The sequence below is a fragment of the Mus caroli genome, chromosome 4 (assembly GCF_900094665.2).
Source record: "Mus caroli chromosome 4, CAROLI_EIJ_v1.1, whole genome shotgun sequence".
NCBI classification, from domain to species: Eukaryota; Metazoa; Chordata; class Mammalia; order Rodentia; family Muridae; genus Mus; species Mus caroli.
In genome coordinates this window covers 79,880,756-79,906,726 of record NC_034573.1, presented here as the reverse complement: position 1 = coordinate 79,906,726, position 25,971 = coordinate 79,880,756, and the positions used below count along the sequence as shown (strand labels likewise).

General features: G+C 44.9%; 1 protein-coding gene across 8 annotated transcripts in view; it reads left to right on the top strand.

Annotated features, from left to right (window-relative positions):
* Slc24a2 (solute carrier family 24 member 2) overlaps positions 1 to 25,971 on the top strand; it is a 237,444-nt gene that overhangs the window by 177,090 nt on the left and 34,383 nt on the right. For all 8 annotated transcript variants that reach the window (XM_029476317.1, XM_029476321.1, XM_021160559.2 and 5 more), the window contains 2 exons: positions 10,954 to 11,052; positions 14,866 to 14,984. In XM_029476317.1, the coding sequence (XP_029332177.1) occupies positions 10,954 to 11,052; positions 14,866 to 14,984 (218 nt within the window). The remainder of the gene's footprint in view (positions 1 to 10,953; positions 11,053 to 14,865; positions 14,985 to 25,971) is intronic.

The following is a 25,971-nucleotide window of genomic DNA, read 5'->3' as shown; positions in this document are numbered from 1 at the left end:
GACAAGCCTCCTTCTCTGGAGAGGCATGATCAGATGTTAAACATCTCTCATTCCTATCCACGACTGTCCCTTAGGAAGTATGACATCATTCGATGGCTTGCCATCCACTCCAGCCTCCTAATACCTGGCCTGGTAACTGGTTAAGTAGGTGCCTCCTGGATCACACACCTAAAGGGGAAACCCTACATATTGTTTGGTCCAGTTCACAAGTAGCACAGCAGCTAGGAGACCTTTGAAAGAATAGGTGGTGTGTTCCCGTTTTATTACCAACCCAGACATTTACCAGAGTATCACAAGTTAATTTTAAATTAATTAAAGCTATTTTTTATTAAAGAAAAACATTGCATGCACACAAAAGTAAAAAGGAGGCACTCCTTAAGGAAAGACAATGAAGTGTCCTTTCTCCTCTATAATCTCCGTAACAGTGGGTCTCACCCTTCCTGATACTGCAACCCCTTAATACAGTTCCTTGTGGTGACCCACCCCCCCCAACCGCAACTGTAACTTTGCTGCTGTCATGAATCAGAATGCAAGTATCTGTGTTTTCTGATGGCCTCAGGTGACCTCCGTGAAAGGGTCAGGCAGCCACAAAGGGGTCGGGACCCCCAGGTTGAGAACCTATAGTGTAGATCCATACATCTAATACAAATATCTAAAAAATTGAAATGCCTGGTCAAAGAGTATGCACACATATCTCCCATTCCGAAAGACACATCCAAAGTCCTCTCCGTTACGGCCTCACCAATTTCTGTTCCTATTTGCAGTACCTGGGAGAGCTTCAAAGGCAGGACTTAAATAAGCCCTTTGAAGAAAGATGTTCCCTGACTCCATGGCAAAGCAGATAGATGTTGTCATGCCTTCTGCCTACTTGTTTTAGAGACCTGGGTTTGTTTGGGGTTTTTTTGTTTTGTTTTGTTTTGTTTTTCAGCAGAGCTGCGTTAAAGCCAGGGTACAGTAGCAGTTGAAGTGATTGCCCTCTCAAAGTTGAGTGACAAGGCTGTTCCTCCTACACAAGATATCCAATTCCAGACCCCTAACACCCTCACAGAAAGCCAGGGAAGCAGTGAAGGAGGGCAGATCTCCACTGTGCACAGGCACCATTGCCCCTTCTACTGTGCAGTGAGAAAGGTGGGAGCCCCACTTTGCACAAATGCCATGATGTTTCCTACTTTTCAGTGACTGAGCAGGAACCCTACTGTACACTGACACCATGGCCCTTCCTGCCATCCAATGAGGAAGGCTGCAGCCTCACTGCCCAGACACCATTTCCCTCCCTATCTTCCCATGACCAAGGCAGGAGTCCATTCACAGACACCATTTCCAGTACTGTGTTATGTTTCGTTCATTCAATTCATGGTTAAATTCATCCAGTCCGATTTTTCATGGCCAGAGAATTTTTGACGTATTTGAACAGATGCTTTCTGGAAGGTTGGGCTTCGTCCAGAAAACAAATATCTGAACGCACCATGACTTCTTCAGGGATGTATTCTGGCAAGTGTCTCCCTGGAACTGGATCTTAAGAAGACAGACAGCAAATGTGCCTAACCAAACTAAGCAGCTAGTTCCGGGTACTGGGTCTGTCAGAGCGATCAGCCCCAGCCCTGTGGGCAGAGCTGCCATCCTCTTGAAGACTGGGACCAGGGAGTTCTTCCTGTGAGAATACATCTGCTGCTCAAATGCATTGCATCTTATTTTCCTGATCTAAACTGTCAGCAGTAAAAGCAGAAAGATCAGACTTGGCAAGCTCAGGCTGATTTTGCCACGCTGCATATGTAGAAGGTGTTAAATGGCAGCAGAAGGCAAATTGTGGATGCTTCACCCTGTCTGTTCCTGACATCCCTAGATCTCACGAGGTTAGGTTGCCTTGTCTTCATCAGTCAAACCGAAATACTGTTATTCTACATTAGTCTTCCCCCAGCACACATACAGCTTTGTGTGTGTGCGTGTACATGTGTATGTGGAGTGTGAGTGTGAAAAGACTGAAAAGAGGGTCTGGAGAGATGGCTCGTCACTTAAGATCACTAGCTGCTCTTCCAGAGGACTAATGTTCAATTCCCAGGTGGCTTGCTGCCATCAGTAACTCAAGTCCCCGGGGACCCGACACCCAGGGGATCCTCTGGCTTTAGTGAGCACCAGACACACATACATGGTGTACAGACAAACAAGCAGGTAAAATGCATGTGCTCATAAAATAAATAAATGAGAAGAAGGAAGGGAGGGAGGGAGGGAGGGAGGGAGGGAAGGAAGGAAGGAAGGAAGGAAGGAAGGAAGGAAGGAAGGAAGGAAGGAAGGAAGGAAGGAAGGAAGGAAGGAAGGAAGGAGGCATGTTCACTTAAGGGTAGTTTCTCTTATGATTAACTCTAAGATGAACAGAATTGTCTAATTTCAATCATAGGCCTCTCTGCCTTGAGTTAAAGAGTTCAGGCTGTGCTGGCATTTCTGTTGCAAACCCAAAAGATTTGCAGGTACCAGACTGCAGTGTAAAGTAAAGAGAATGAAAAACAAACAAATACACACAAAAAACAAACAAACAAACCTAGGAGTTCAAAGTACTTCTTTTACACAGGAAATCCAGATGACAACAGATTATACCAAGGGGGGGGGGGACACAAAATAGTGACCTCTGCCAATTAAGTTTTAGAAATTCTAGTGCCTTTAATTTTACATCAAGATAAATAATCGGGTAATATGCTACCTCATCGGCAGACAGAGGTCTTTGCTAGTTTCTGGGTTTTACAACCAGTTTGCAGAGACACATGCCAGGTCCAAGCGTTAATGAGCTGCCTGGGACCTGGCCTTGCCACCTGATAGGAAATACTTGGTTTAAGTTCTGGAAGTCTCTGGGTATGCCAGCTACTTTATCAGTAGAGTCTATTTATCCATTAATCTCTTAGCTCTCTCCAAGGACCTGGGGATGGAAACCAAGAGAGACTTTAAAGCTTCCGACTGCAGACCCACCTAGCTTAGAAAGCCAAACCTAAGAATCCTGATTCTTAGGCTTCATTGAGTCCTCTTTGTCTGGGAGCTGGAAAAATGGTCACAGAATGAAGTTCCTAAAACAGAGCAAGCTCCCTGCTAGGCCTTGCTGGGAGTCCCAGTTCTCCTGAAACACTGCCTTAAAGACTTGCTACAAAGTTTTGGCTTGTATACTTCACATTCCCCCCCCCCCCCGAATTTCATTAGATACCAATTTTCAAAGATGATCACATAATCTGTATGACCACATAATCTGTTAGTGCAACTAAACTTTGGAAATCTACCAAAAGTGTGAAGTGAAGCAATCCCCTAAGGCTTCTGCCATGTCCCTTTGGGCTTTCCCTCTTTCTTACCCACTCACAAAAGTCAACTCGGAATTGAGTTTGAAAGAACAACCCACACCCCTCCCCACCAACCCCTTCTCTGTTGTTTATAGTAATGGTGCCACATCCACCAACCCCAGTGCTAGAGCAAGCCTAGTGTTGGGGGACAGATACAGCAATCCCATGCTCGATGCCCAAACGCTAGCTAGGGAGATTCAAAAAAATGCCTTGAAGAGTCTCTGATGAACACCCCTAATAGGACACCCCTAATGTGTTGTCTTCGAAGAAAGAGATCTCTGAAGGCTATGATGTCTAAGATGGGATTTGGAAGAGTAAGAGAAACCATTTAGTGTGGAGTACTGGGAGCCTCGTGGGCAATGAATAGAAATGAAGGAGACAGTATGCAAGTTGGAATCCAGTGAAGATGCTAGAGCTGACACCAGCCAAGGAGGCCTAGCTTGAAAGGTAGCATCAAAGGTCTTGGCATTGATGGGTGTTAGCCTTGGAGAGAGAGCTAGATGCTCCCTGGGGACAGGAGACTATAGTGTGGGCAGCAGCAGCAGCTTGCACAGATAGAAGAGCAGATTCCGAGGAAGGAGGATGATGCTTGAAATTTGGAGCATTTGAGTCTGTCAGAGACACTCCAGACTGGAGGTGTCAGTCTTCTGAAAAACAGAGTCTGAGCTTTGGGATTTGTGGACATCAAGGGTAGCAAGTAGCTGGTTCCTTGGAAGAAGAAAGGAACGGGGCACCAGGAGGAACTCTGAGGGTTACTGATATTTGAAAAGTTCCCTAGGGGTTGTGAAAAATTAAAATGATTTTGAGGATGGGATAAAGAAAGCCAAATGCTACGGAGAAATCAGGTCATGAGTAGGCAAATAAATAAATAAATAAAAATAACCAAAGGCAGGTTCCCCAGAACAATGCTGGCAGACACGGGGTGTCTGGGAGGTAAGGCCAGCATAGCCAGGTTTTTCAAGTAGGGTGCCTGCAAGGGAAAGGTGAGAGGCCAGGGCCAGCAAAGCCAAAGGCCCCAAGGGGACCTTGAACCTGAGAGAAGACACAAAGACTGAAGGTTGAATATGATACAACATCTATGAGAGGAAAGTCTGTAGACTGGAAATGTTAAAAGCAAAAATGTCAGCATTTAAATACCAACATTTGTAAAGTGTTGAAAATATTTCAGTATGTTTACAAAAATGTGCTCATTCTCCTCATGATGAGACAACCAGCTCTGGGCTGTAACATAATAAATTCACACTGACCAGATGTATGCCTTCTCATCCATTACAGCTCTACTCTGATGATCAGACCTAGAAATGTAATGACACTCCAATTATGTTGGCCGCTTCTACTATGAAGTTTACAATTGACTAATGACAGTTTACAACAGTAATTTAATTTCATTAATATCAGTGTAGTATAATAAATAAATGGCATAATAAATTCATGATGATTCTCAGAATGAGAGAAATAATTTGGAAGCTGTATTTCCAAATCAGATTTAGGGGTGAATAAAAAAACCTATGTTTTGTTTAAGATAAAATTATCTTTAAATTTGTTTAAAGTATCAAACATTTTTCTTTAAAGAATAAAAAGAAAGCCAGTCCCTATTTAAAAATTATTGTTTCACAGAGATTGTAAAACAACCCATTTGTCCATCCTACCTTCTAGGTAACTTCTGTGCCAAGAGGCCTTTTCATTTTTGTTCCCTGAGCTCACACACATGCACACACACACACACACACACACCACATACACACAGAGAGAGCACACACACATACCACACACACACACACACCAGCCATCAGGAAGAGCTCTATAGTTAGAGTGGGAATCTAAAATGTTTAGGAATAACCCAGGTTGTGAATGTTTCAGAGGCAGCAGACAAACCTACCAAACTCTACTGGAATCATAGCTCAGCATTGCTTAAGATTTTCAAGACTACCTGAGCCTTTGGGGAGAGGTTCATCGAAGTGTGCGTCTGATGAACCTGGCGTTGTGGATTTTAACCACTGAGCCATCTCTCCATCCCACAAGCCTGACATTACTGGGGAATAGATGGCTGGGAGATGGCCCCTCCTCAGTGAAGTCTACCCTCTAGTGGTAAAAATAGGTATGTTGCTAGGAAACAACTGACTGACTGACTGTACAGGACAAGTGTCATGAGACCAATGACTCTGAAAACTCGGGATGAGTGCCAACAGTTCAGGTTATCACCTCATAAATGAGGGGCCACACAGTAAAGAAGGAGCAGAACCCAGCCTTCTGTCCCCAGGTTTCCACAGCACCACCCAATCCTATTCTTCCATCCCAAAGACTCTTTGGGAGAGCTGGCCCCAGAAATTCACAGAACAAGGGAACAAATGGTCTAACCGCTGCCTTTCATGTCTGGGCTATAAGTACTCATTCTACCCCAGTTGTTGCCTATGTAGTGATAAAAGGTTCTCAACTTGGGTGAGCTCAGTTCCACCATAACCCTAAGCTGGGAAGGTTCTGAGAGAACTGAGTTTAGGTTACAGCAGCTAGGAAGAAAGTTTAGCATTATCTGTTTGCCTCAAGATGAGTGCCACAAGGTCTGTTGAGCTCTACTGGGTGCTGAAAATGCAGCAAGAGGGGACAACAGTGAAAAGCCCTGCTGGCACTCAGCTTTTCTGCCAGTAGAAAAATAACACATAAGCCACAGAAATAATGATAATGATTATATCATTATATATAATGATAATTTCCTGCTTCCAAGGAAATAAGCTGCGGGTAGAGAACGCTAGAGAGGAGCTGCTCGGGGAAGGCAGGACAAGATCGTGCCAGTTGACCAGATACTAGAAACTGTGACTTCTGATGGGAAAACTTTGCACAGAGCAGACCGGCCAGTGCCGTGGTCCAGAGTGGGAAGTCGCACAGTGTTCTCAAGAAACAGGAGAATGGGGCTAGCCTGAATGGAGCAGACCACGAAGGGGGTGGAGGGACAGGGACAGGGTGGTCAGGGATTAGTTAGAATCCTGCCGGCAGTTGTAAAAACCTGTACTTTCACTTTGACCTGGAGACACATTGCAGGCCATCAACCAAAAAAAGGATTAATATGACCTAATTTATCTGTCCCCTGGGTGCTAAGATGACAGAGATGTAAGGGAAGAAGAGGACACACCAGCTGGCTGATATGTTCCTCTCCAGGAAGGCTCAGGGTGGGACTCAGGAAGTGGGGGCTGGAGAGAGAAATGGGCTGAGATAATGTGAGGACAGAAACACCTCATTGGCTGATGGGTGGCCTAAGAAAAAGAGGAGTGCTTGGGATGACCCGAGGCACCGCCCCTGGTCTGTCAAAGCCTTGTCAGAATGAGGATGGCCCTGGCCGCTTGAGTCCAGTCCAGGCTTTCATGAGAAAAGACAAAGGAGCACATGGGCGTAAGGGACGCGCGCTCAAGTGACCTTTGGCTTTCAAAGCTACCTGTCAAGCCCTGAACTTCAAAGAAAGAGACAGAAATGGCGGGTTTGAAAACACAGAAATAGACTTGCTTTCAAGTCTCTCTCTTACTCTTTCTCTGTCTCTCTCTCTCTCTCTCTCTCTCTCTCTCTCTCTCTCTCTCTCTCTCTCTCATTTTTTTCCTCCCCAAGTGGCTGGCTCCCTTTATATCTGTTTCTTTAGTCCCATTTTTCTTTCTGCATTGCTGAAACTCAGGCTGTGACAGTCTGGACCTGATCTAGTCACAAGCCCAAAGGGTCCCTTGTGACAGTTGCCTATCACAAGCTTGGTGGGGAAAAGATGAAGGGATTCCCAGGGGACTGTTTTAATTCATTTATAGCAGGACAGAAGCCAAGTTTACTTCCCGTGAGTGACCAGGTTGTCCGGCGGAGATTGAGACTTCTGTTTTACCTCGGAGTGATCCAGCCAAGGATTCTAGTGGCTGTTTTTTCTCAATTCATTCTCCTTCCCAGGAAGCCCTCGGCTCCCATCTTTTCCTTCCAAACTTCCTGACCACCCCCTCAACGCACCCTCCTGTGAGGACACTCAGCTGGTACTCTCGCACATTTCAGATCAAACTAAACTATCCTAAAATTGTGTGCCAGGTTTGACGTAGGTGCCTCACGATCCCAGCCGAGTTTGCTATTTCCGAGGCTTCTAAGTATACAAATATCTGTGGCTATATAAAAAAGGCAACACCTTCAGGGTTTGCACCGCAGCATGGGGATATTTTTAAAGCTGCTTTGGATCAGGCTAAAAAATCACTCCATGGCTCACCTTGAAAAGTATTCAAAGGTGTCTTGATTTGTTCTTGCCAGACACAAAGCAGCGTGGTTGTTTCTTACGCCCATCCTCTGTGCCCCCACCTAAATGTGAGCCTAACACTTAGAGGCGATTTCTAGAGGATTCCCTGAAACTCCAGCACCAATCCAACAAGCTGAACTGAACATGGCTTCCTTTGTCCAACTCTGCCTTTCCCCTTCAGGAGTGTGCGTGCTGGGTGTGGAAGGTGAGCCTTGCTAAAAACCTAAACTTCAAGACAAAATCCCTTCAGATACGGGTGCCATCATCAGCTCTCAGAATGAGAAAAGTCTCCATGTCAGATCAGTGGGACAAAGGACAGTCTTACTCTCATGCTGCTGGAAGAAAGAAATTGAAGAATTGCTTGCCAGCCTTGGTAGCTTTGCACAGCTGCCCATGGGACTAAATGCCAAGAGCAAAGGGCAACTGGTTAGCCCCTTTTTCTCAATAGCCCAGGAAGCTAAAGACCTGCTACCCTACTTGGGGAAAACAATGACACACACAAGTAAGAAAACCCTCCCAGATGGTCACGTGACTAGGATCACAATACCCCAGCCCCACCACCACACCCCAGTGTATCTGCCATGGTTCTTATAGAACTTGGGAAAACCACACCAGTATGGTATGGCCAACTCTATGTTGAAGGATGCTTCGTGACAAAGAAAGTGGCCACAACGGTTCATGATCAGGAGTCCATTTTTTAAAATCACTTCTCTCTGGCACACATATAAGCCGTGGGAGGAATATTGTAAGAATGGACAGTCCATGACAGCCACTCTCCTGTACATATTCTCTGCTGTGATTTGTGACTTGAGGGCATTGGTTGGGCTAGGTTGGTTTACATAGGCTTGCTTCTCCTGCACCCCTTTCTACTTTGTTACTGTGTGATACACACTTTTAAAACAAGGTATCTGATCTCCTAATTTCATAGACATACAAAGTGACCTAAGCTCCAAGGTGGACTCCCACCATAGCAGAAAGAGTTTTGTTAGCAGAAACTCCAATGAAACTGCAGAACCTCCTTTTGCCTCTCTTGGGTACAAAATGCATGATTTGGAGTCTTCCTGGAATTGTCTTCCATGAAAAGTGATCCCTTTAGGCTTAAGATTTCAGGGTCCTAAGAGCCACCAGCCCCATCTGCCTGGTGCTCAGAGAAGAGCACCAGGCAGCCAGGAAATGCCTGGCATCAGCCAGGCCACCAGCAGGCTGTCGCACTTCTACCTGTCTCCTTTACCGTTCTTCTTCTCTTCCTTTCTGTGCTTCTTTTTACTCCCTTCTTTTTCTCATCCCCAGAATGACTTTCCCTCTCCCCTCTTCTTCCCACCTTTCCATTCTTACAGCCTCTGAGTTAGTCAGTTCTCCATCACAGTGACAATACTCTGGAGAAAAACAACTCAAAATGAGCTAAGATTTATTTTGGCTCCTGGTTTCAGAGTTCCCCCATCACCTGTCCTTTGTTTGGATCCAAGGCAAGGCAGAATGTCTTGTCATCAAGAGTCCGGGGCAAAGGCTACTCACTTTGTAGTGCCCGGAAGCAAAGAGAAGTAACAGGAAAGAGATAGGGCCCTTGCAAAGCCATGTCTTCCTGCAACGACACCTTGCCCATCACAGTGTACACCACCTCCACTGGCCTACTTAAATGTCTAATCCGCCAATGAAGTAAATCACTGGTAAGGCAAGAACACAACCTGTTTTCTCTGAAAATATACTCACATACGGGGAGATACAAGACTAATCCCCTCGATATCACTCACCCGGTCAAGTTGACCATCACAATTAGCTATCACACAGTCCACACCACATTCTGACCTTCCCTTCTGTTTTTCATTACCCCACCCCCTTACCTTTGGGAGCACAGTTGTGCAGCACACTCATTGCCTAGACCAACAGCTTTGTAAAACAAGAAATTAAGTCAGGGGCTGGCAAGATGGCTCCATTGGTCAAGTGCTGACCACCAAGCCTGTCAGCCTGCCTTCCATCCCCAGCACCCACGTGGTAGAAAGAGAAAACTTACACCCATGAGCTGTCCTCTGACCTCCACATGTATGCTGTAGCATGCATGTGCCCTTCCAATTTAAAAAAAAAAAAGTTTCAAAAATGTAATGGATTGAAACACAAAATAAATTTAAATTCAGTAGTTTATAATGTTGCTCAAAACACATTTTAAAAGAGAAAAAGAGGTTTGGGTTAGTGGCTAATGGAGCTGTGAGCAGAAACGACACCATCCTGGGTCACGTTCACATATGTGTTCACATGTTCAATGACTCTGAATCCACCATAGAAGTCACCATTCTGACCTCCAGAGTCCAACGCATGGGGAAGGGAGAGGTGCGGGTGTTCACCTGCCATGCCCAGTCTTGGAGGAGGCTCTCTCCAAGAGAAATATTTTCATTTGATTTGCTTCTAACTGAAAAAGTAGAATAAAATCCCCCCCCCATAACATGCTGTTAGGTAACACAACCAACAAGAAAGCCCAGTAGAAAATTGTGGGGCTTGGGGTATTTTAAGAAACACATTATGCTGGAATCTACACAGTAATCAGCTCGTTTAAAATGAGAATCTTTTGTACCTTGAATATTCCCAAGGAAGAAAATCAAAGATTAAAAGAGAGAAATGTGCTTCGTGTCCCTACTCGCTACACTTTGCATGACTGTCTTTTGTGCTTGTCGCATGCGTTTGCCCATTAATTGTGTCAATAATGAAGACAAAATGTACAAGACACTTGTGGCACAGCTGTTCACGGCGATTGCTTCGAGCATGGTACTTCTTTTCCACTCCTTTCCCAGAGTGTCTCATCTCCAACATGCTCAGTCCATCCTTCTTTGCCCTAAATCCCCAAATGGGATCCATGGCCGCCTTCTTGCTTTAATTGCAGCTGACTCAGCTTTTTCTGGAGAGCTGTGATGTCTGTCCCTGACTCCTTTGGAAGCCGCAATCATGACGAAACACTTGAAAACCAAAGTCAGTGTGAAGGACGGGCTGGCTTGGCTTTCCTTCCCAGCCATTGTCCAAAGCAGATCTGGAATGAGCATTTGATTCTAAAGCAGCTGTGGGTCTTCAGCCTTGTTTGGGGTTCCAGCGGTAGAGGTGGTTTGGGAGATGATGGGTGTTTTCACACTTTGTGAGCAGCTGGAGGGGAGGAAGAGGTTCAAGTCACACCTCCCCTCTATGGTCCGGCAGCTTGCAGATAGATTCTCAGATAGAGAACGGAACTGGGCTGAAGAATCCACCAAGGTAAGAGAGTGCCCCGCCCCCATATAGGTTGAAAGGCATTTGGGCTGCACTGCACAGAATGTGTGGTCACCGCTGTCAGGACGCGTAGAGAGACCACCCGCCTGCTTTGGCAATCCTTCTTCCTCACTGTCTCTCTCCTGCCACTTTCTCTTGCTTCAGGGAGGTTCAGAGAAAAAGCTTCAATTCTCCACAAGATCGCCAAGAAGAAATGCCAAGTGGATGAGAATGAGAGGCAGAATGGGGCTGCCAATCATGTGGGTGAGTGAGAGATCCATCCCTTGTCCTTCCCTGGTGGGGATATGGGGGAGAGGCAGAGAGACAGAATCAGTGTGGGAGCCCCTGCCCCTGTCCTAGTTCAGGCCCTTCCTAAACAATGAAATGAGTTCTTCTTCTCCCCCTGGGACAGGACAGGATTGGACATGTATGTCTCCAGTAACACTCAGGGAATCCACAGGGAAGAGCAATTGTAACCAAAATCACCAGATTTGACAGGAGACACACTCTAGTCATCTATGTCATTAGCATTTAGCCAAAGGTGTGAGTCCTGCTTCTGTTTGACTGGTGATCGGACTGTATATCTGTGACACTGCTCACAGCATCCCCACCCCCAACTCACCACCCACTCACCCAACAGGGTCCTTTCAAATCATGCCATTTCCTCTTTCTTAAGAACTCAGCACCATCAGTGCTGGGGAGATGTGTCAGCAGATAAAGTGCCTACTATGTGTGAGAACCTAAGTCTAGATCCTAGCACCCACACAAATGCTGGGTGGGCCCATCTGTACTCTCAGCACTTAGGAGCCAGGGACAGAAGATTCCCCAGGGCAAGATAGCTAGCTAGACTGGCCAAATGAACAAATTCTGGGTTCTGCAAGAGACCCTTAGTAAAGGAAATGGATATCAACCTTTGGCCTCCAGACACATGTGCACACATGTACACCAACACACACACACACACACACACACACACATACACATGAGGCCGCACTACATATACACAGGCCAAAAAAATAAAGCTAGGCAAAAGCAACCTAGGTCTGTCTTGGCTGACTCTTGTAGAACTTCTGTGTGACCAGATTGTGACATTCAGGCATCTTATTTTAACTTGGGACATCATGTTCCTTCTCTCCTGTCTGTAACTATAATATAGCTCTCAATTCTAAATTCAGACTAAATTTAACCTAATCTGGATCCATGCTGTAAACGAAGCTATTGCCCAAGTGACTAAAATTATCTGCCGACAAATCTCAACAGTTTTGCCCTCAAAATACTCCATAGAAGACTTCCTGCCTCTCCTACCATCCTGGATTCTAACCCAGGCACAATTTCAACCAAGGAGCAGTTAGGAGTCAATTGAGTATTTGTGGAGAAAGTGGACAGGAATCAGTTCAAGTGTTAACTAGGATTGGGTTATGAGATGCAGGTTTTTGTCTGATCCTCTCTGCTTTCGTGAATCTGGACACGTTTTGCAGAATGAGCAGAATTTGGCCTTGTATTGTAAAGTCAACAGGGAACATTACTGCCCGGCTAAGCTCTGTGTGTGATTTTTTTTTTTTTTGGTTCAATTACAAGGGCTACTTTTTTAACTCTGTTAGTTTTTCTTTTGTGGGATGAAGTAGCTTGGAACAGAATGGTTTGGGTGTCTGGGTTCATTCCCAGACCTTCTCTTGCACATTAGTGAATGTAGCCTTAGATTTGATCATCCACGACAAATAACCCCAAGGAACGTCCTGCTGATGGGACCAGTGAAGGACTTGGTAACAGGGGGAATGTGTATCAAAAATCTATGCTTTTTTAAAACCTCAGGATTTATTTTCATATTTTTGTTACAATAAAAACTGTGGTGTAAAAGCACACTCATTTTTGAGACTGTGCATGGGAAGTGGGTTCTCTTTTTGTTTTTTGTTTTTGTTTTGGTTTGGTTTGGTTTGGTTTGGTTTGGTTTTTTGAGACAGGGTTTCTGTGTAGCCCTGGCTGTCCTGGAACTCACTTTGTAGACCAGGCTGGCCTTGAACTCAGAAATCCACCTGCCTCTGCCTCCCAAATGCTGGGATTAAAGGCATGCACCACCACGCCCAGCTTCGGGGAAGTGAATTCTTACTTGTCTATGTCTATCCTAGAGGAACTAAAACCCCTTTGGATCCCTCTGCCCTGGGATTTTGGGATCCAGCTTGGCCTCAGCAATCTGTTCCTGAGGCTGTATGAGGGCTTTCATATCCCTGAGGTACTTAGTATGTTTTAGTTTAGATAATTGAATGAGCTATCTGGCATGGCTACAGGCAGCAGAGTATCCTACAGCCCTTATGTTAGTAATCATAGCTGGATCATGAAAGCCCAGATTCCTGTACCTTCCAGACCTTCATTCGTACCTCAGGACACCATGATTGGATTCGTGAGCATTTTACTAGGACTTTCAGTATTTGATTGTTTCAAACCAAACATCTTTATGAAGTCCTTTTTGTATAATAGGGTCTCACTGTATAACCCAGGCTGGCCTTGAACCTGTGACAGTCCTCCTACATCTACCTACCAAGTGCTAAGATTTTTCTTATGTACCAATGATAGAAATATTTGGTCCTTCTGAAGTTGCTAAGAAAAAAATCCTGTTCTCCCAGGAGCATCCTGTGGCTGCTCACATCTGGCACAGCTTAGCAGACTGGTGTCCAGCCACCCTTACTCCTGGCTCACTCTCTCCTCGCCCTGAACAGAATTGGTGCCAGTAGGAGCCTTTCTTTTTTTTCTTTATTTACTTCAAAGATCTCTATTTCTTTTTATGTGTCTATATGTGACCCACGTGCTCACAGGTGAACATGGACCCCAGAAGAGAGCTTTGGGACACCTAGAACTATAGTTGAAGGCAGTTGTGATCCACGTGATATGGGGAACTGGGAACTGAACCCAGTTCTTTGAAAGCAGCAAATGCTCTTAACTGCTGAGTAATCTCCGCATCCTCAATGAGAGACTTTCTGTTTCACTCCTGCTTAAGTCCCCGTTGAACCTAATGGGGCCTGAGCACTGGTCACCTGGAGTGGCTTCTCTTAGCCCTGGACAGAAGATATCTTGCAAAAAGCAACTGCAGTGACAGAGATTCAGATTATTCATTTCTGGCTTGGCCAGGCCCTCTTCTGAGTGATTTTCACACACTTTCCTACCTCTCTGTCAGTGAGGCAGTGGTAGCAGCAATAGCAGTCATGGTAGTAGTGGCACTGTTAGCAGCACCGACTTTCTGCAGGTAAGAAAACTGGATGCCACAGAGGTTGAGACAGTTGCTGAGGGTCATACAGCACAAACTGTAGAGTGAGAGTAAAAACACAGGCCCATCTGGTTCCTAATGTGACAGAGTCCTGGGGCCTTTGGGCCTCTTCTCCTGTCCCAGGAAAACATGACTGCAGTTGTTAACCCATAGCATCTCTCTGGCTTGCTCTCTCACTCAGTCATGTTCCTTGTCTCAGCACCCCCACCCCCTTGCTTTTCTTGGAACAGGACACCCAGTGCAGAATGTGCTGTGAGCGTTCTCAGGATTGTAAGAAAAGGCAGGTGGCCAAATCCTCTCCCAGCACAAGCAGTTTCGAAGATAGAGTATTAGAGCAGAAAACAGAGGACCCTGACTGGCCGTCAGCCACAGTAAACCATTCACCATACAGGGGGTGTTCCAGCCCAGTGGAAAGGGGGGCCTGACCAAGATGGCAGGCTGATGGTGACTGAGTATAGCCTAGGACGTGGTACCACGGACAGTGTCCTTTGCAGGGAGGTACAAATGTAAGGGTGATCCAGCTATCTCTCAGTCTGTATCTAAATGTCTAAAAGTATGTATCTGTGTCCTTGCATGTCCCAGCACATGATGATAGGGCCAATGGTGTCATGTGTGAGTTAGAGCTATGGAGAGGTAAGGGACAGCACACTAGGCAGCACAGACTAAAAGGTAAAAACCTTTTGCCAATACCCAACACCAGCTTCAGGTCTCTGTTGCCCTCTCCTCACCTTCCGATCCCCATTTTAGAGCATTCATTCCAACACGGACCTTTATTCCCACTGATTTTGATCATTTTCTGTGTTTAAATTATGCCGCAGAAAAAATTGAACTCCCCAACAGCACGAGCACAGAGGTGGAAATGACGCCATCGAGCGAAGCTTCGGAACCCGTCCAGAATGGAAACCTCTCCCACAACATTGAAGCTGCAGATGCCCCGGTATGATGTCTGAGCATGACAGTACAGCTTCCTTGGTGGCCCAGCTCCCAGCTGGTTCATATATGTGTCTTCCCCAGGGCCTCACATGGGGCAACCTCTGTGTACACTGAATGAGTACCCAAACTCTCTAAGCTATCTATCATCTTCTCAGGGTGAAGGGAGGATCAGATGTCTCAGAAAGGCATACACTAATGTATGGTAAAGCTTGGTGGCTATGATTTTAAATTTGGTGCTAAATATCAATGCACTCACAGTCATCACACCTTCATGAGATCGTTTATGTATGTGCTTGATGTTAATAATCTTTGGCCCCACCCAAAGTTCAACCACAACCAATGAACTGTTCTTCCTAGAAGTAATAATACCTAGCATCTATCAAACACCTACTATGAGCCCATATGTGGTACTAGATGCTTTAGGATTGGCCATCTTTGTACCTCACAGCTGAGAGTACTGGCATTGGCACCTCCACTGTACAGCTGAGGAACCCAAGTCCACTGAGATGAAGTAGTTAACAGGTTAACTAGTTGCAAGTAGTGAGCTGAGATGCCATCTCAGGTATGTCTAAGTGAAGTCCCCAAGCTGTTTCCACCACGAGTACTGCCTTTAGACCACAGTTGCTCAAACGGTGGGCAGAACCAAGTGGTGCTGGCTGGATGTTTGGGTCTTGTGCTGAACAAATCAACCAGAATTTCTAAAGCATGGGGCCTCAGTTTTGCATCTCATCAAGTATCCTCCATCAAAGCTTTCACAGACAGAAAGGCACTTAAAAATTCTCAGGTGGGTGGGAAGGACGGTGATTCTGACTTTGGAGTGCTATAGTAAGGCCCAAGGCATGGAATGGAATTGGCTTCCCAGTGATGATGGTGCTACCTAACATAGCACCATCCTAAAGTTTGCAAGCAGTCTTGTCCTGGAAGTTTTCCCAATGAGCTGTTATACGGTGCTCACAAAGAGAACCGAGTCTATGGCCAGTGTGTTCTGGCACCTCCTTCTTTTATGTCAAGAAATGGGGGCCATCTGACCTCTAGAAAAAGTGTGTAACTGCTTGCCTGCTGCCCATCTCTAAGAGTAATGTAGAAGGATAGTCTCAGCATTTATCCGCAGAGAGCACAACGCTCTCTGCCCCTGTGTCCTCTGCCTTCCAGCTTCTCACCCTCCTGCCCAGAGCCCTGGGCTGCCACCCGCCGTGTCAGTCAGCACTCATCATCTGGCAGGGCAGAGCGGCTTATGTCCGCATGGATAAGCAGCATGTGGTGGCAGGAGGCAGGCCCCAAGGACATCTGGCTGCCCTCAGGGCTGGCACAGTCACAGGTGTGCAGAGGGACACCTCATCACCATGATACCCCATCTGGCTGGCCAAGGGACATCTGTGTCCCTTCAAGGGAGGACCTTGCTACAGGGGAGCGAAAGTCTCACTGACCCCGGTCCCTTGAGCTGCCCCAGGTCTCAGTACATGGAGATGGGCAGATTTGTGTGCTGTGCTGGCTGGACTGAAGAGCAGTCAAGCTGTCAAAGTCATCACGATAGCTGACTACAGGGTGACATGCTGGTTTGTTCCAAAGCCACAAGGCAAGATGCCAACCTAACTTCACTTCCTCCTCCTCCTCCTCCTCCTCCCCCTCCTCCTCCTCTTCCTCCTCCCCTTCCTCCTCTTCCTCTTCTTCTTCTTCCTCCTCCTCCTCTTTCTTCTCCTTCTCTTCCTCTTCCTCCTTAAAGCACAAATCCTGAAAATACTGCCTAATTGGTGCTATTGTAAGAGCTAAATGTGGCTTTGGCATAGAGCCACATGCTAGTTGCTTACATCATATGCCCAAACTCGATGCTTGAACAGCATTCTTCCTTAAAGAGTTCCTTGTAGGTAAGTGAAGGAGGTTGTATAAGTATACAGTTTTAGTGGGTATTGGTGATTTAAATAAGTCAGCTAACAAACATTTGGTAGCTAATAATGGCCCAGATTAATCATGGAGGACTCTGAACACAGTGCTCTGGGAGCCTGCCCCACCAAAACAAAAACAAAAACAAAATCCTAACTGGGGAATATATGAAAGCTCCGTAGAACATGTTACATTTGAGCTTGGTATTGATGGGTGGAAGGAATTTTGTCACTCAGAGAAGAAAAATGAAATAACAACCTATGCAGGTGTCCAAAAACATATTTAGTGATTGCTGAGCAAGATGGTAGACCAAAAACCAAGCTTTTAGCTACTTTATGAATTCTTCTTTCTTCCACCCTTCTCCACTCCTTTTCTTCCACTCTTTCAACTCTCTAACACTACTCTCTAACTCTCTAACACAACTACTTAACAAACCCTGACTAACAGCAACTCACCCCACCCTCTTGGGGCCTCCCACTTATATACCCTCTGAAAAGTCCCCAGATGTCACAGTCACAGAAACTGCCTACTGCGGGCAAAATCACACCCCTGCTAGAGTGCAAGGCAAATCATAGTCACCTGCTGAGGGCAGTATGAAGCAGCCCCATCTCTCACACCTAGGATTAAAACAAAAATATATTCCCATAATATTTCTGTGATTTATTTTTTTTAAGAAACCAAAACTCCAAAATTTCAACAGTGAGTGCAAACTGGCTTGAGGTTCTTCACCCACCCATCAGATCAGAAGGCTCTCAGTGTTCGTCTGGGTCAACAATGGACTGGGCTTCGAGCAGCCCACATAAGACTGATGGCCACAGGGACAGAGAGAGCAAAGGAGGATGAGAGCACTGGGAAGTGCAGAGCCCTCTGGAAAGCCTTGCTGAGGAGGTATCCTGCCAAAGGCACAGCAATAGGGGGCAAAAATGAGCTTGGTGTGTTTGCAAACAGAGGGAGACAAGAGGAGACAAGAGCAGGAAGACTTTTAGATGATGGCATGTTCATTCTTCCTGGGCAGCAACAAGTCGCTGGGCATCCCAGATGTGATTTGCACTAGCAGAACACCCCGAGGCTGCATCTAGTCTGTATTTAAAGCAATAATGAGGCAGAGAGAGGTCCATGTGGGATTGATGGAGTCTGGGCAGTGCAGTAGACCCAGAGGAGGACATCGGTGCATCATGAGGCATGCTGTGCTTGATGGCCAGCTCTTGAGGGTGAGGAGCCTTAAAGGATTTGGAGAGTAATGGCAACTTCTGGGTGTCTTGCAGTAAGATGGCTCATTTTGTTCAAGAAGGGAGCAGGGGGCTAGAGGTGTGGGTTGGTAGTAGGGCACTTGCCTAGCATGCACAGGGCTGAGTTCCAGGTCATGAACTACAAAAATGAGGGGAGAGCAGAATAGAAGAAAAGCAGGCACAGAAAAGTGAGTTGAGAACCCAGAAGCTTGTGGGTCCATAAACCAGTGTCTGTATGACCCAAGGGGCTAGGATGGTTTATACATTTTCAAAATGTTTTTGTGTAAAAGAGAAGCAGGAACATATGGAACAGGGACCATATGGACCCCAAAGCCTGAAATATTTACTGTCTAGCCCTTTGTGGAGCGCGGGGGAGGGGGACTGCTCGTGCCCAATATAGACCATCTGTAGTCTCTAAAGAGAAAGCTCTCCTATACGGATTTGGAAGCCTTGTTAAGGGGAAAGGCACTGTGCCAAAGTGTATCCTAGATTGTGAGATTCGACAGAACGCTGTCTGATACGCTAAAGGAAAAAGAGGGAACGAGCATGTAAGCCTTGGTTTGGGACACTGCTGGAGAACTTAGCAGTGCCAGTTACCCTGCCAGAGACTTCTCTGTATGTGGGGTTTGTACATTGTACCAGGTAATTGTGTTGCCTAGTCAAAAAAAAAAAAAGAGTAACCACAATAAAAATAGCAATTTGCCTAGCACATACAAAGCCCTGACTTCAACCCCCAATACTACAAAAAGGGGGTATTTGGGAAGTAGAGACAAAAGGATTAGAAGTTCAAACTCATCCTCCAATACATGGTGATGATGGGTAAAATTAACACACTGTTCATTAGTCATTCAAACAGGTTACAGTGGCAAACCACTGGAGTCCAAATCTCAGCCTTTTTCCTCCCCAACTGTGTATACAGCAAGATACTAAACCTCTCTGTTCTCCACATTTCTTCTCGGTGAAACAGTAATTTTTTTAAAAAAATTGCTTATCTTGTTACTGTGAGGCTCAGCTGTTCTTTAAACAGTTCTTGAATACAGTGAGCACCTCACCAGGGTGTATTAACATTGGTAATGCTTAGAAAAATCCTTTTTGGTTGGCTATTAAGTAGCAGAGATGACAAGGCTTTCAATCAGGTATTGGTTATGAGGTAAAGCATGGCTGGATTTCAGAGTTATTTCTGAGCAAAAGTTGAGAAGCTATGATAAAAACTGGCCATAGAAAAACAGAAAATTCAGTTTAAATATTCATTACACGTGGATCAATTAATAAAGTGGTTCATTTTAATAATCAAATAAAAAGAAAAACAGGAAAAGGGGAGCTATAGGGAAGGCTGGGGTGCCTGACTGGGAGGACTGGGTAGAGGTTTGGATTAGAGTAACAACTCCAGGGTAAGAGTAAAACAAGATCTGCAGTCAGGAAACTCTGGCCTCTTGGCACAGACTTGCAAAAATGACTTAGTGGCTCGGTTTTGTTAGTTCTCTGTCTTTCTATATTGTATCTTTATCAAGTTCCATGACAAGTGAGGTGCTCATCCCAACTTTATTCGTGAAAATTCTGAGCCCATGTTACATACTCATTGCTGCTATTCTCCTGGGGGTTTAGCCCATCTCCTTAGTTAACCTGCTATATTTTTTTTTAAAAAAATCCAGATTTGAAAGTGAGTTTCACCTTGACACCTTAGGCAGGGGTTTTGTGACCCATGGCTGAGAAGAACATATGAAAAAGTTCTCTCATGTAGACCACAAGCCCTGTGCACTAATCTTGCTGTGTGCTAGTCCATGCAACCAAGAGGACCCAACCTTCTCTACACTTCAGTATTGAGTCTCTTCTCACCTGAAGAGCCAGTGCTGTAGAAAAGGGAACTGGAACTGCCACAAGTTCGTCTGCCCACCCAAATTTAAAATGTGGATCATTTCCCTAGACATAGACCCTAATGCTTTCCTACATTTTAATTCTGCCAGTCTGGGACAGCTTGCCTAGCAAGTAAGAGGGGAGAACCTGAATAGGATCCCCAGAACTGAGGAGATGGGGGGACAGCCTCGCTGCATTTTAATTTTGCAATCTAGTCAATACACTGCATGCTCTGGAATGTGCCTCTGTAAGGCATCTGAACTCTGAAGATACACAAAGCAAAGATCAGGGTCTAGCTAAAGAGCTCATTGGTTTAAATTGTGCCTGCTTTTTATTTTACGTTGAGACCACTATATAGGCCTGGAAGTGCTGGCACTCACTACATAAACCAAGCTAGCCTCTAACTCAGAGCTCTACCTGCCTCTGCCTCCTGAGTCCTAGGATTAAAGTGTGAGTGCCATGCCTAGCAATGCACCATAAAGGGACTATGTTTCTTTGCTCAATTCTGATCTCATTCCACCTGAGACTGCTCTGTCCTTAGAGAGGGAAGTCTTAATTGTCCTTGTTTTGGTTGAGGCCCAGATATATCCATGGGTAAGAAAATTCATGTGGGAAAATTGCATCCCTGGATAGAAGGATGGGTGAATGGATGGAGAGACAGATGGATGGATGGATGGATGGATTGATGGATGGATGGATGGATGGATGGATGGACGGATGGATAGATAGATGGAAGGATGGATGAATGGATGGACAGATGTATAGATAGACAGACAGATGATGTGGAGAATGAAAAACAGGCATAGGATCTGTAAAATGCAGGCTCTGTTCTTATGTCCTCAGCTTATAAATTGCATATCACCACTCTGTGTTAAAGCCCTCTTTTTGCATTTTAGAACTCAGCTCTGATGTATCTCTCCCTAGGTGTATCTCTTCCTTCCCTAAACCCAATAAGGTTTTCAGGACCTGATTTCTGCAGTCTCCATTCAGAGACTAAGTAAAGGATGAATAGAGGAAATGTGACACAAGTGACTGTGTGTTTAAATCTCTTCTTTAAAAAGGAATTAAATGCTTAAAAATATCTCCTGCCTCTTAAATCTAGGTTTCCAAGGGTGCTTTAGAAAAACAAATGCCATTTTCAAAGTTTATCATTTACTGCAGATTGGTGCTGTTGTGATCTGAGGGCTCCCTGGAAAGAATTGATAACGCAAGTGAATCAGACTGCCAGGTGTCATGGGAATTTCCAAAATTACCCATGCAGGTGGTGCCTGGAATACATATTTTCTGTTTCTTCTGCAAATCATTACCCTTAACATAACAGCAAACATCTCTATCCAGTGTTGGGGTTTAGCACAGGGACCCCACACCCTCCTGTTAGCAGGGATGTGTGTGGATAGGAACAGATAAAGTGCTATGGGAGTTTAGAAACACCTTTATTTTCCTTGATTGGTGAAGTTGTCTGCCTCTTGGAACAGCCGTAGAGCACAGTGAGAGGATTTTACAACCATGAAGTGGTGGGAAGTGACCCAGCCAGGCCAGAGGGCAGTAGTGGGAGAAGGGGCCGCACTTCACTGTGCAGGCAATGGGGATGTCAAAAGATTGCCCAGTCCATCTGGCTGGATGACTTCCTTAGAAAAGAAACCATCTGTGTCAGAGAGACCCCAACAGTAGCCATAAAATAGGCAAAGCTTAAAGACTATTGCTCACCAGGCCATTTCTAGGGCAGAAAGAATTTTTCATTATATTTTTAATGAAAAGTTGAAGATCTGTTTCCTATATCCACTAACCTGGATAATATTTTCCAAGTGCTGGATTCATTCAGCGGCCTTTTAATATATTTGTCCAACACAATATTTTTATTAATTGTTTGGAAATTTCACACAATGCATCCTGATCACTCAATGCTTCCCACCCCACCTCTGCCAGATCTACCCTCCCAGCCTTGTGCTCTCACCCTCAAAAAACAAATTAAGAAAAAAATACAAGTGCAATTTATATTGCCTACATATTCATTTGAGCATGATCAAACTTACAGTGGCCAGCCCCTTGAAGATAACTGAGTCCTTTTAACATATTTTAAGACTGAAATAGATGCAAATTTAAGACTCTTTAAAGTCTTCTTAATTTGAATATTGACAAAGAATTATACCTTATTCACTGGGAAACTTGTTGTTAATATTTGCACTTCCTGAGGAGTTTTGAGAATATTTGTTCATCTTTTACATGATATATCAGTAACTGACTATTATTAAGAGGAGGTAAACCTTCATTACCACCCTGGAAAAAATACTAGTATCAATAAACTGTTTCCAATGACTAATTCTAACCCAGTTGATAATAAGGGGCTAAAAAGGTGTTTATGGTTGCTTTTCTAATTCTCCACTTAGCTTCTGTGCGGACAAATCTTTTATGAATGTGTCAGCAATATTTACAAGTGCCTGAAAACACAGCCAAACCAGGGTACAGCAATGCAGAAAAAAATCCATCTTGTCCGTAGCTTGTGCCTCAGAATCACTTGGACAAAACACACAGTGAAGGGAAGGTGCTGCATTTCAATAGACACTTACATGCTGTTCTACATGATTAGAAATGGCTTCTTGCCTTCCTGGAAAGCTGAGGTTCAGACCGCTCCACCACTCACAGCCATACATGTTTAAAAAAAAAAAAAAAAAAAAAACTTGGTTTTTGTTCAGCGTCTAGTACAAGATGAAATTTTGGGCTTGGCACTGCTCAGTGGAATCTTATTATGTGTTTCATGTGCTAAGTGTTTGATGCCAGAATTTTTTTCTGCACATAAAACAGGTTAATGATGTCACTATAGGGGGAGTGAATCCCTTCCGTCCTACCACCTGCCGCAAATGTGTTCATTGTTTGAAGGAAATCTATTTTCTAATGAAAGATTACTTCTGTAAGTTCAGTATGTCCACACAGAAGGCAAGGCAAATGTCTTAGATGGTGCATCCCTTCTCAAAAGGATGGCTTTTGACTAGGGATCATCTCAACTTTGTGTATAAGAGACAATACAACAATATGCAGGGAGCTAAAGACTAAGGACATACTACAGAGAATAATGGGCGTTGGTAGAAAATACGAGAGATCGGTAAGCCTCTCAGAAACACAAAGGTAGGTAATTCTGAGACTCAAAAATGAGTTTTTAAAGGACAGGTGTGAAGCAGATTAAATTAAGTACATGCACTTTCTACTGAGCGGTGAGCTGCCGGAAAAGGATTAATATCCGTACAGTCATCTTACCAGTTCACTCAAACAAACCTTAGAAATGTCATGGATGGAGTGACTTACACAACACAAACTCATTTTCTCACAGATCTGAGGGTCAAAGGTTCTAGAACCTCTAGTCAAGGCTCTTTCTGGCGTCCTACGGAGCGCTCACGTGGTCTTCCCTCGTCACTAGGTCTTCCCTCCTCACATGGGCTTCCCTCATCACGAGGTCATTCCTCGTTGCTTGGGGGGGGGAGGGCGCGGGGGGGACACAGGGGAAACACAGAAAAGAGGGAGAGAGAAGCCTAGGAGCAGGAGACAAGCCAAGAAACACGCACTCTAGGAAGCCTTTTTATAAGTAAGTAATCTTTTCAGACCAGGCCCCAGCCTCACAACCTCATTGAATGTTAATCACTTCCTCAGAGTTCCCATCTCCAAACACAGCTCCCTGGGGAGGGGAGGTCTTGGCATGTTTGATGTGCTTGCAGTGGTTTCTATCCAACAGGACGCTCCCCTTCAGATAACTGAAGTTTTCCTAGATGGCTTTCTAGCTTCCCATCACCTGCTCTAAGATTTTTTTCTTCTTCGAGACTTTCCCGGTTTTGTTACAGAGGGAAGGTGAATGAAAATGTATCGCTCAGAGGGGTAGAGCCTTTCAGAGACCATCCCAGAACTCTGAGACTGCTTTGAACATAACTCCACACACCTTGTTTGACAAGTCCACAAACTCGTTTTTTGAAATCCCAAAAGTTCAGATTCCAATGGTGACTTTTAGATTTTGAGTCTGTGACACTAGAACGATCTATAAGCCAGTAGTAATGTTTTTTGTGGCTGTCTTAGTTTAGGGTTAGTACTGCTGTGATGAAACAACCGTGACCAACTTCGGGAGGCGGGGGTTTATTTCACTCACAGTCCCAGATAATAGTTCCACATCGGGAACAGTGAGGGTAGAAATTCCTTCAGGTTAGGAACCTGGATGCAGGAGCTAACGCATATCACGGAGGGATGCTGCTTACTGGCTTGTTCAGCCTGCTATCTTAAAGAATCCAGGGACACCAGCCTAGGGAGGGTACCACCCACAATGGCCTGGGTCCTCCCCCATTAATCACTAATTAAGAAAATGGCTTACAGCCAGGTTTTTTTAAAAAAGATCATTTTATTCGTTTACATTTCAAATGATATCCTCCCTTCCTGGTTACACCTCTACAACCCCCATCCTCCCTCTCTTCCCTCCCTTTGCCTCTATAGGTATGCTCCTCCACCCACTCTCCCACTCCTGACTCACTGCTCTAGCATCCGCCTACGTTGGGGCGTCAAACCTCCACAGGACCAAGGGCCTCTCCTTCCATGTGTACTCTTTGGCTGGTGATTTTTACAGCCAGATCGTATGGGGGCACTTCCTCAGTTCAGGTTCCCTCCTTTCAGATAACTATAACTTGTGTCAAGTTGACATAAAACTAGCCAGGACAGTGGGTCAGTCTTGTCCATAATCTGTGTTCTATTTCTGAAGTTGGTTGGCAAGGATGTCTGTCAGTATGTTGTTAGCCTCCACGAATTGGCCAGTACATTTTGTGAGAGAATAGAGACAGCCAGTTTGCACCATTTCCTCTGTGCCAAACACAGTTTAGCCGATGCTTACATAGCAGGCGCCCTGTGGAAGGCTCCAGGCACTTTCTACTAGGCAACCGGTTGTTGACCATAGAACCATTCACTGTTTTAAAGAATCACTGTGCATTTGGGTTAATTTTGCCTTAAAAGAAAAAAATTCTAGCACTGGTATTGTTTTTAAGTCTGCACAGAACTCCGAGTCAAGGTGTCACAATATTATGAGTCTTACCATCTGCTTAGAAGCTCAGTTTCCAATAGAAAGTCATCTAAAAGCTACCTACTGAATAACATAGTGATTTTCCTCAGGGCTGTGGAATTTCCCCTTCCTTTTTGTTTACAGAGTCTTCTATTTAATCCATTTGAACTAAGAGAAGAAAATTGGATTTTTGGTATCACTGCGGTTGACAAATGCTCAATAAATACTGGATGGGTGAACAGATGGGAGAGACCAGTCCGTTTCCACCTTCATATCAAATAAGTGAACTGTAGGACTCTATTGTTGGGAACGATATTATAATTCACATAATCAAATCTCTCTCCTGGAAGAAATTATCTTCCCGACTGTTTATTTTTAAGAGTGATAACAGCCATGTTTTGAGTGTTTGTTCTGTGCCAAACACTGTTCTAAGTACTTTGCATGAATTATTTCAGGCCAGTGATTTAAAGAAAACTTCTAGAACAAAATTCCTATTTTAAACAGCTTTCTTTCAGACTTCCTATTTCATAGGAAGCACATGAGGAGTGGATCCGTGTCCATGGCGTCTTTCTACAGCTGTCATTAGATGAGACACCCTCAGGATGTCCTCTGGGAGCATCTTACGGGCTCACTGCCCTGGCCCACACACCTTTCATCAGTTCCCATGGAGACCTACTTGGAGAGATGATGCATGTTAACAAAGAGCTTCTTTTTTAATGCTCTGGGCATAAAAAGGGAGAAAGGTAGTTCCAGGATAAAGACAGCACTGTTTTCTTGTGCACAGTCTTCCCCGGAGGCCATCATAACCTTTAAACACTGAATGACAGAATCCGTAACTGACCCAGCTCACATCTCGGCACTGCTGACATTAGTCCTAGGAAGGTTTATTATCATAAAGAGTTTCATTCATTTTCTACAATGTCCCATAGATGTCCATTTTAAAGGTAGCCAAAATAGATTGTCCACAGTTATGGGAGTCCAGGGTGGCATCAAGCAATGAAACC